An 11,963-nucleotide genomic window follows, 5' to 3' on the forward strand; every position below is an offset into this window, starting at 1 on the left:
ACCGCCCTATTCACCTGACATGCATGTTTTTGGAACGTGGGAGAAAACAGAGAACGGGGAGAGCATGCAAACTTTGCACAGGATAGCTGGTAGCTGGATTTGAACCCATGACTTTAGAACTGTGGACACGCTAACCACTCATCTGCCATGCCGTTGTTAGATAACATTAATTCATGTATTTTTGCCTAGTATTCAAATCAATGTTTACCAAAGTTTTTTTCTACTACTAGGATACACAAAATTATTTAATGGTTTTAATGTTTAGCATTAAATCATCTAATGACCAAAAAATCAGGAGGAGCTTTTATAAAGAGTTTTATCTGAGCTTTTCTTGTGGAAAACCAAACTTCACCTTCTCAGTGTTCTGGTTTGCCGGCGTCCCTGCATCCTAGACGCATCATTTTTGCTGGGGACGCATCGTCTCAAATCAACGTGCGTCCCCGGGACGCAACTTTTTTGGCACAAAATTGTTATTATTACCCGATTACTTTTTTTTTTTTTAACAAAGAGTTACCGCTCTCCAAACTTTTCAGGCAGATCCGCCATTGTTGTTTTGGTCTCGCGGTTCGAGTTTCTCGGCAAACGAGATCTCGTTGCTTCGAGATGACGTCATTGTTTTGGTGGTTGTCGAGTGAAAGAGAAGTATGCCTCCGAAAATACAGTTGGTATTAGGTGCAAATCAACAAAAAATTGGTCATTTCTTCAGTGTCGGTAATAAGTCGAAACATAACACAGAAAGTGGTAACAATGGCAAAGAAAACGGCGGAGAAATTCTTCAGAAGATCGCGGAGGCAAGGAAAACACGTGTGTTGAAGCGAACGACTCGACGAAAGAAAATAAACAAAATAATACTCCTAAGCGAGATAAGGACTTTTCTGCCAAAATGGACTTAATTTTATTCCTGGTTACGCTATGAGGAGGATGATAATGGATTGGACCTTGAGAAGGCATTACAACTGTGGCGGGACAGCAAACCACGAAGAATATATGAACTGAAAAATCTGAAGTGATAACTTGCTTTGCATTACCAATTAACTGTGATGATCAAAACTGAATGAATATATAGATTTATATTATATATTTGTCAACCTGGATAAGACTAAATTTTGGGGAGCCGTAGATCTCTGTTGGGACCCATCGATTTTTGAGCATGCCAGTCCCCGGGACCCATCACTTTTCACAGCTAAAACGAACTTTCCCTTCAAACTAACTTTGGTGTTCCCCAAGTGAATGGAGTCCGAGATCCCTGATCGAAATCTTGCCTTTATATTAATGATTCGTCTCTCTTTTGCTGGACAGGATGTCTTTTCCTACAAAGAAGTCGGAGTTCCTCTGAACCGGATCTTCACAGTGAATCCCAAAGGGGAGCTGGTGCAGGAGCACGCCAAGACCAACATCTCCTCGTATGTCCACTTATCCATCGTTTCAAAAAAAGTAATCCTCGCTTGATGTTACTCGGCTCTTTTACTCTAGTTACGTCCGTCTGGGGGAAGTGGTAGACCACGTTTTCCCCCTCAAGATGCGAGCTTCGTCTTCAGACTTCCCTTGCTCTGATACCTTCAGCCAATTCACCTACTGGAGAGAGCAGCACCCACTAGTGGAGCGCCGAGGGAGTACACCCCCTGCAACTCCGGTCACGAGCAGTTGACCCATGCTTGAGATCCCACAGGACAGCTACTTCTTGGCCTGAGCAGGGGCCATTTTAGGTTTAGAACTTTGGGGGTGTCTAACTACCGTAAATTCTGGACTATAGAGTGCAGCTGATTATAAGCCGCACCCACCACATTTTAAGAGGAAAACCGATTTTTTCCATACACAAGCCGCACCTGTATATAAGCCGCATGCGCCCACATTGAAAAATGTAACACAAACACAAAATTAACCCAAACCCGACTTCAAGTACTGCGATTGAAACTAAATGCCCTTCATTAAAGTACACAGTCCAAAAATCACAGAACGGAAAATGATATCGGTGCTTAAGGTTTGATGCAGACCTGCAGAGTCCAGGTCCCGTTGAAAGTAATCCAAGGAAAAAAGTGTATGTTTCCAAAGGTAAGGGTGGGAAAAATATATATATATCCACTATTGTCCGCAAACAGGTCTCACCTTTACCCCACTTCCTGTCACCCCCCCGTTTGTTCCGCCCCTTCTTTTTCATTCGCCCGTGCAAAACATATCAGAATAAGTGTCTAAAATAAATACATTACAAAAATATACAGTTGCAAATACATATTATACATGGTTACACATATTTACTAAGAAAGACGGTACACCGAGAGAGTTTTCAAAGCTTTAATAATAATAATATAACTTTCATCCCAAACCGTGCCTGTGACAGGGCAGTTAATGGTAGCAACACACTCGCAACACAGTAAACGGGTCTGTTAAAAAAAACATACCGTACTTGTAAAAATCACGGTAAACCGTCTGAACTGCTCGATTGCTTTTAGCTTGAAAGCTGCGTCATGTGCCTTTCTTTTTGCATTTTGCATGATGAGGGTATGTTTACGCTAATTTAATTTATGCACAAGCCAAAAAGTTGCAGTCTTCCTCGGCGCATATATTCCACCGGTCTAAATCTTACCTTTTGTACTCGAGCGCCGCTGGCGGGCGTTAGAAAAATGACATCAATTGGCCGCATCACTGAATAAGCCGCAGGGTTGAACGTTTGGGGAAAAAAGTAGCGGCTTATAGTCCGGAATTTACGGTAGTTAAATAGTTTTTTCATTTCACTTAAAGTGACTTAGGGTCACGCAACACTGTTCAGTAGTGTCACTTCCCGTTTGTGAACATTATATTCACTTTGAAACACGATCAGGCTACTAGGACATGCCCATTTTTTTTTCTCATTCGATTCAATGCAGCTAAAAATATGTGTTGATAATAACAAAGTCATGGTATTGGGTAGTAAAATAGTTATTCAACATAACCATTATACAACATACTCTCACTGTAATACACAGGAGCCTTCACAGACTCGCCGAGCAAAAAAAATAGATATTCAACATAACCATTATACAACATACTCTTACTGTAATACGCAGGAGCCTTCACAGACTCGCTGAGCAAAAAAATAGTTATTCGACATCAACATTGTACAACATACTCTCAGTAATACACAGGAGCCTTCACAGACTCGCCGAGCAAAAAAATAGGTATTCAACATAATTATTGTACAACATACTCTCACTCTAATACATAGGAGCCTTCACAGACTCGCCGAGCAAAAAAATTGTTATTCGACATCACCACTATACAACATACTCTCAATGTAATACACAGGAGCCTTCACAGACTCGCCGAGGTAAAAAACAGTTATTCCACATCACCATTGTACAACATACTCTCACTGTAATACACAGGAGCCTTCACAGACTCCCCGAGGTAAAAAATAGTTATTCGACATCACCATTGTACAACATACTCTTACTGTAATACACAGGAGCCTTAACAGACTCCCCGAGGTAAAAAATAGTTATTCGACATCACCATTGTACTACATACTCTCACCGAAATACACAGGAGCCTTCACAGACTCGCCGAGCAAAAAAATTGTTATTCAACATAACCATTGTACAACATACTCTCAGTAATACACAGGAGCCTTCACAGACTCGCCGATCCAGATAGATAGATAGATAGATGGATAGATAGATAGATGTCTAGATAGATAGATAGATAGATAGATAGATAGATAGATAGATAGATAGATAGATAGATAGATAGATAGATAGATAGATAGATAGATAGATAGATAGATAGATAGATAGATAGATAGATAGATAGATAGATAGATAGATAGATAGATAGATAGATAGATAGATAGATAGATAGATAGATAGATAGATAGATAGATAGATAGATAGATAGATAGATAGATAGATAGATAGATAGATAGATACTTTATTCATCCCCGAAGGGAAATTCAAAAATAAATAGTTTCAAGGCAGTGGAGTATTTCCCGACGCTTTGTTTTTTACATTTATGGTTTGTTTTATTTATTCATTTTTCTAATATCGCGTTTTTCATCATATTTAAGCCAATAGTGTCCTTTATTATGAAAAAGAAAATTTGAAAAATGCTATACTTTTTGGGGGTGTTGGGGTTGAATTTTAGCATTGTGACTGAATCAGTTAATCAGAAAACTTACCTTGGTCTTGGTGTCGAATATCAACTTCGTTCAGTGACATGCAGTCAGGGGAGGCAGGTGAGTCTGTGCCTCACCCATCGTCATGAAAATACAAAAAAAAGTAAAATATTAGATAGTTATATTCATTCAAATTTAAGGTTCTTCCTCATTTGACTTCACAATTGTTGGATGTTCTGATTTTTCACATGATATTACATGATATTATACAGATAGTCTACTATGAATATCTCATCAGCTGCACCGCTTATCCTCAGTAGAGTTGCGGGGGTGCTGGAGCCCGTCCCAGCAATCATTGGGCATTGGGCAGGGGACACCCTGAACTGGTTGCCAGCCAGTCGCAGGGCACACGGGGACAGACAACTCACTCACTCATTCACACCTAGGGACAATTTTGACCGGCCAATTCACCTGAAATGCATGTCTTTGGAATGTGGGAGGAAACCGGAGTGCCCGGAGGAAACCCACGCAAGCACGGGGAGAACATGCAAACTCCGCACAGTAAGGCCGGGAGCTGGATTTGAACCCACGCAGGAGGTTCCCACGACCTCAGAACTGTGCCGCACACGCGCTAACCACTGCGCCGCCGTGCTGCCCTACTATGAATATTAATAATAAAATTAGTATGTAATGTATTATTTTGCAGGGTGAGGCATGCAATTCTCTTGCCTCATTGAAGAGAGCGCTAGCGAGACCAAGAATTCCATTCAGGCCCAAACAAAGGAATTAGTGATAGTATCAGTAACGAAACACCAAATCAAGCCATCCAATAATTTGAACTTTTGTGTCCCAAAATAGATTTACTTTTAATAATTCAATAAAAAAAATATACATTTTTAAAATATAATAACTAAAAATGATAATTTAAACATTGTACATGATGCTTCATTTTTAGAATTGATTTAAATCAAATGAAAAAAGTTTATATCGAAATCTCTAAAATGGTTATATTTTTTTTTGTTCTTATTCAACTTCACAATTTTTAGATGATTCTTTTTCAAAATCGTGGAATTTCCGCCTTGTATTATCAATATGATTAATGTGATTAGTATGTGAGGATGCTGAGTGAGGCACGCAATTTTCTTGCCTCACGGCAGAGGGCGATGGTGAGACTGACATAATTAATGATAAAATGAGCAAGATAACAGAGGCCGACGAGATCGATATCAATTGCACGAGCAGATATCGGACAGACGGGGTCGATACCAAATAGGACAGGATTGATATTAGGCACTGGAGACTGGAGTCCGATAACAAGCAGGACGAGATAGACGGAAACGATACCAGACACTGGAGATCGAAATCAAACGGAACAAAATAGCCGGGAACGAAACTTGAGCTCGATATAAAACAGGACAAAATAGACGGGAACGATACCAGACAGGAAACACAAGCAGGTCTAGCATGGAATGACAGGAAGCCAGGGGCCGACAAGATCGATATCAATTGCACGAACAGATATCGGACAGATGGGGTTGATACTAAATAGGACAGGATTGATATCAGGTACTGGAGACTGGAGTCCGATAACAAGCAGGACGAGATGGACGGAAACGATACCAGACACTGGAGATCGAAATCAAACGGAACAAAATAGCTGGGAACGAAACTGGAGATGGATATAAAACAGGACAAAATAGACGGGAACGATACCGGCCAGGAAACACAAGCAGGTCTAGCGTGGAATGACAGGAAGCCAGAGGCCGACAAGATCGATATCAATTGCACGAGCAGATATCAGACAGATGGGGTCGATACCAAATAGGACAGGATTGATATCAGGCACTGGAGACTGGAGTCCGATAACGAGCAGGACGAGATAGACGGAAACGATACCAGACACTGGAGATCGAAATCAAACAGAACACAATAGCCGAGAACGAAATTGGTGATCGATATAAAACAGGACAAAATAGACGGGAACGATACCGGACAGGAAACACAAGCAGGTCTAGCATGGAATGACAGGAAGCCAGGGGCCGACAAGATCGATATCAATTGCACGAACAGATATCGGACAGATGGGGTCGATACCAAATAGGACAGGATTGATATCAGGCACTGGAGACTGGAGTCCGATAACAAGCAGGACGAGATAGACGGAAACGATACCAGACACTGGAGATCGAAATCAGACAGAACAAAATAGCCGGGAACGAAACTTGAGCTCGATATAAAACAGGACAAAGTAGACTGGAACGATACCGGACAGTAAACGCAAGCAGGAAACCGGACAGAGTCAAAACCCACGTCTTGCGGGTGCAGGGGTTTGTTGACAAACTGACAAAGGGTGAGTGAGAGCACTGAGCTTAAATAGGAGGGAAGCTAATCAGTCAACGAGCCGCAGCTGGCGCCAAACGGGCGGGGCCAATTGGGCGCCATGGGCAACCGTGACACATTCATTAAACTAGAGCACAGGCATCAAACTGCCGGCCCGCGGGCCAGATCAGGCCCGCTAAGGGATTGAATCCGGCTCGCGAGGCAAAGCTGAGGGAAGCGCAAGAGAAAAACGAGCTGCAGGTTGAGATATGTCCACTTGATTTTGCCAAAGCCAGGCACCTCTCACAAACGCTGTACTTGTATTTCTTTCATTCTCTCTCGTTCACCCTTTTTCTCTCACCTTCTATCTCTCTCTCTTTCACTCGCTCTGTCTCTCTTTTTCTTTCTTTGTTCCTCTTCCTCTCTTTCCCTATCTGTTTCTTTTTACCTTATTTGGCTCTCCCTTGCTTTTTTCCTTTTCTAGGTCTTTTCTCTCCCTCTCTTGCATCAACCTCCTCTTTCTCCCCTTCTCTCTTCCCTCCCTTCTCTCTTTCTATTTCTGTTTGGATTTCTTTTTCTCTCTCTTTCTTTCCCCCTCTCTCACTATTTCTCTTTTTATCTCTTTTGTTTAACATTATCTGTCTCTCGCTCTCCTTTATCTCTCTCTCTCTCTTTCTTTGTCCCACCCTCTCTCTTGTTCTCTCTCTCTTTTTCTTTCTCCTCAATCTACTAGTCTTTCTTTCACTTTTTCTTTTTTTCGTTGTTTATTTTTTCTTTCTTTGTAACTGTGTCTTTCTTTTTTTCTTTTTCTCCATCTTTTCTTTTCATTCTTCCCTTCTTTTTTTCTTTCTTTCTGTCTATCTCTCCTTTTCATTCTTCTTACCTCATTGGTCCGGCCCCTGAGAGAATGTTCTGTCTTGTGGCCCCCGAGTTAAAATGAGTTTGACACCCCTGAGTCTTTTATGATACCTTTTTTGGAAGTGGATACATGTTTACTGTAAATGCTCACCTTGTTATTTGAATGAAAAACGATGCACTTCAAACTGTTTTTAAAGGGACAGTACGTCATATCATGTGTTTGTTTGATGTGAATGTTTATCCGAGTATTTTGTCTCGTGTATTTGGTGTACCTGCAGTATTTACAGTACTGTAATATTCTGGACAATGTGTATTCTTTCTGTGAAAGACCAGTCAAATAAATAGCTTTATAGAATTCGTTTTTGGTGTGTTTTTGGAATTAGAATATGAGCTGTCTTTATTGTCATTGATAACAACATAGTGAACTGAGTTTAAACGTGGCACTTCAGGAGAAATATCATGTCAGAGAAAAATAAAAAAAAGAATGTTCGGATGAATATGCTTGGAGATTGGCCGAAATCCCAAGTGTCAAACAGGCGGCCCACGGGCCAGATCAGGCCCGCTAAGGGATTGAATCCGGCCCGCGAGACAACACTCAGAGAAGTGCAAGAGAAAAACGAGCTGCAGGTTGAAATATGTCTACTTGATGTTGCCAAAGCCAGGTGCCTCGAACAAAGACACTGTACTTGTATTCATATCTCTCTCTCTCACACACCTTTTCTCCCACTCTGTTTCTCTGTCTCTTTCACTTTCTGTGTCTCTCTTTGTTGCTCTTTGTCTCTTTCTCTCTCTGTGTCTTTTTAACTTCTTTTGCTCTAACTTCCTTTTTTCTTTTTCTCTCTTTGCTCTTTCTCTCTGTCTTTTTGTCTCTCTTTCTCACTCTCCTTCTCTCCCTCTCTCTCTCTCTATCCCTCCTTTTCTCTCTTTCTCTCTTCCTTTCTTCTCTCTCTTTCTCCTTTTCTATCACTCTCTTTCTATCCCTGTCTCTCTTTCTACTTCTCTCTCTCTGTCTCTTTTCCACCCCTTTTCTCCCGCTCTATCTCTTGCAAACTCTGTGTCTCTCTTTTTCTCTTCCTTTGTTGCTCTTTGTCTCTTTCTCTCTATCTCTGTCCTTTTAACTTATTTTGCTCTAACTTCCTTTTTTCCTTTTCTCTCTTTCTGTCTTCCTACCCTTCGCGCTTTCTTTTCTCTTTTCTCTCCTTCTGTCTTTCTATTTCTCTTTGGATTTCTTTCTTCCTCTCCCTTTCTTTTCCCCCTCTCTCACGACTTTATATCTTTTGTTTCTCACTCTCTCTCCCTCTCTCCCTTTTTTTCTTTGTGCCGCCCTCTCTCCTTTTCCCTCCCTCTTTCTCTTATTTCTTTATCCCCCTTTTACTTTCTCTTCAATCCAATAGTCCGGCCCCCGACAGAATGTTTGCTCTATTGTGTGGCCCCCGAGTTCAAATGATTTTGACACCCCTGGCCTAAATTGTATTGTCTCTGGAGAAGTGTTTTTCAACCAGTGTGCCACTGGAATTTTATCTTTCCCAAAAAATCAGGCCATAATTCGGTATTTTTGCTATCTTCTGACGAGGAACTGTAATAGTCATCCATATCAGTAGGTGGCAGTAGCTCTTTTTATATAATTTTATATACTGAAGGATTTTTTATTGTATTTAATTGACTATAAGAGATTTAACATAATACAAATTAAATTTTGCTGAGTGCAGTTGGGATTTTTCACAGGGAAGGCTTGGGGTCAGTGTGGCCTGGACAAGAATTATGTTTACAGAAAAACAAGAACGAGGACAAGGGGTGACGTGGGAAAAGGAAACAAGTGTTCTGATAAGCTTTCTTTTTGTGAGTCCTCTCGACGTGGCGGCGTCTTCCGGCGAGGAGGAGTTGACGTTGGCACCTGGCCCGCCCCAGGGGAGGAGTCAGCTCGCCCACGGGAAGAGTCAGCACGCTCCATGGGAGGGGCCGTCGCCCCGAAGTGTCAAAATGACAGAACACGGAAGACGGAGAGGGACAGCTGAGACAGACGGGAGCGGAGAACGAGAGATGGGAGGCTCGACAAGACTAATTAGACTAATTCAATAAGAACTCGGCAAAATTCCATGGAATTCACTTAATAATAAATTAAGAAAATAAAACTGCCCCCGTGTGGAAAAGCCTGTCTCTTGTCAACATCTCATCTCATCTCATTAGCTGCACCGCTTATCCTCAGTTGGGTCGCGGGGGTGCTGGAGCCCATCCCAGCAATCATTGGGCGGTGGGCAGGGGACACCCTGAACTGGTTGCCAGCCAATCGCAGGGCACACGGGGACAGACAACTCACTCGCTCATTCACACCTAGGTACAATTTGGACCGGCCAATTCACCTGAAATGCATGTTTTTGGAATGTAGGAGGAAACCGAAGTGCCCAGAGGAAACCCACGCAAGCACGGGGAGAACATACAAACTACGCACAGGAAGTCTGGAGCTGGATTTGAACCTACGCAGGAGGTTCCCAAGACATGAACTGTGGCGCACATGCGCTAACCACTGCGCCGCCGTGCTGCCCTCTTGTCAACATGTTTCCTATAAATTAAGAAAAAGGAGCACGCATTGTTAGGAGAATAATGTTTGTGTTTGGTTAATGGAGTCAGATAACTAAGCCGAACAATTTGGCAAACGCCACATTTGTTGTAATATTGTAATAAAACAAACAGACTCAGAGACAGTTTCTTCCCCAGAGCCATTACCACCCTAAACAGACACCGCACAAAAAACTGAAAAACTCTCGCAAAAACACTACCTCATACGAACGTAAAATGGTACTCATGTCTATGTTTCTTGCACAATGTTGACTGCACTATGTTTACTGCTCACCTTGCACAATGTTGACTATTTTTTCTTGCACTATGATGACTATTTTTTGCACCAAATGCATATGTTGACTATTTTTTTGCACTATGATGACTATTTTTGCACCAAATGTATAATTGCACAAACCCTTACAATACCAAACCGTATATAACATCCTACAGGCCGACATTTCTTGTGTAAATACCGTGTAAATTATAACTATAACCTTATCCTCCTTGTTGTATAACCTTATCTTCTCTGTTCCTTTATCTTCTTGTTTTTTTTACCTCACTGTGAATGTGTGAACCTGGAGTGTCATGCCCAATTTCGTTGTCACAATATGTTAACCCATTTTGTAACAATGACAATAAAGGTATATTTTATTCTATTCTATTCTAATATGGTTTTTCCCTAACAATACTAACACAGTACATTTAGGAACTTAATTTGTTTAACAAAGCGGTTTAAGATTGCACTGTGAAAAATAAAAACATATGAAATGAAATGATCTCTAGTGCTTTTCAAGTCAATGACTTCCCAAAGCGCTTTACAGTGTGCTTCACATTTCCCAATAGCGGCCTTGCAGCCATCTAAGGCGCTAACCTGCTTATTGGGGGTATTAGGGGTTCAGTGTCTTACCCAAGGACACTTGGATATGTAACACGGACGAGCCGGGATTCGACCTGGGATCCCTTGATCCCAAGACGAGCGCTCTACCTCCTGAGGCACTAATAAACAGGACAAAAATAAACGGGAACAATACCGGACAGGGAGTACCAACAGGAAATAGGACCAAGTCAAAATCCACATCTTGCAGGGCAGAGGTTCGTTGACGGACTGACAAAGGAAGAGTGAGAGCACTGAGCTTAAATAGACGGAAAGCCAATCAGTCAATGAGCTGAGATAGTCTATAACGAGAATTGACAGGCCATACCCAGATAAACATCCATCCATCCATTATCTGTACCACTTATCGTCAGTAGGGTCGCGGGGGTGTTGGAGCCCATCCCAGCTGTCTTCGAGCAGTGGGCAGGGGAAACCCTGAACTGGTTGCCAGCCAGTTGCACTTCGACATGTAACACGGACGAGCCGGGATTCGAACCGGGATCCCTTGAGACGAGCGCTCTACCTCCTGAGCTACTGCCGCCCATTATTCACAGTATGGGCACACATTATTAAAGAACATTATTCTTTTTTATTTGAAGTATTATTTTATTATTTTTATATACTAATTACATACTTAGGAGGTAGTACAGTGAAATATTTGGCATCACTTTATTTGCTTCGGAACTTTTTTATAAATAAAAGTGTTAAAAAAATACTGTTCTAGAGATAAAATGTCTGTATCAAGCTGCCCTCTAGCGGCCAAATAATAAAATAGCACATTGACCACTTCTAAAAAGTATGACAAACATTTCACTTTTCACGCTTTGCGTTTTGAATTTTAGAGAATATGTAAATATATATTTTCGAGTATATGATTTTTAGTAATACTTTGGGAGAGTGAAACCGGCGTTTTTGTGAACTTTAATTGGGGGAATGCGATTATTTGAGTGATTTATTATTAATTATTTGGACCAGTGTGTGAAACGAGTGTTTTACGTAACGATGTAATCACAGAATATTTTACACTCGTATCTCAGGGCATTTGTTCAAAAAAAATCACAGAGTTTCCGAAGTAAATAAAAACAATGAGATCGGAGTAAAAAGAGAAAAATACGATTAAATGATACTCCAAGTATTTTTAGAGTGTAAAATACAACAATATTATGAAATGCACGATGAATAATGCGGAAAAAAATAACCTTGCCCCTCCCCCAGAAACAAAACCGAAAGTAAAAGTACTTCCTTTAAAATATTTGCGGAAGATCT

The 11,963-nt window shown here is 41.2% G+C and overlaps 1 protein-coding gene across 1 annotated transcript in view; it reads left to right on the top strand.

Annotated features, from left to right (window-relative positions):
- Positions 1 to 1,805, top strand: part of lpin1b (lipin 1b) — a 45,031-nt gene extending 43,226 nt beyond the window's left edge. Inside the window, exons 18-19 of the mRNA XM_088324552.1 lie at positions 1,300 to 1,403; positions 1,474 to 1,805. Of these exons, the coding sequence (XP_088180678.1) occupies positions 1,300 to 1,403; positions 1,474 to 1,648 (279 nt within the window). The 3' untranslated portion in view covers positions 1,649 to 1,805. The remainder of the gene's footprint in view (positions 1 to 1,299; positions 1,404 to 1,473) is intronic.
- Positions 1,806 to 11,963: the final 10,158 nt, after the last annotated feature.

This window comes from Urocampus carinirostris, chromosome 20 (genome assembly GCF_059441175.1).
Source record: "Urocampus carinirostris isolate Australia breed hairy pipefish chromosome 20, RoL_Ucar_1.0, whole genome shotgun sequence".
NCBI classification, from domain to species: domain Eukaryota; kingdom Metazoa; phylum Chordata; class Actinopteri; order Syngnathiformes; family Syngnathidae; genus Urocampus; species Urocampus carinirostris.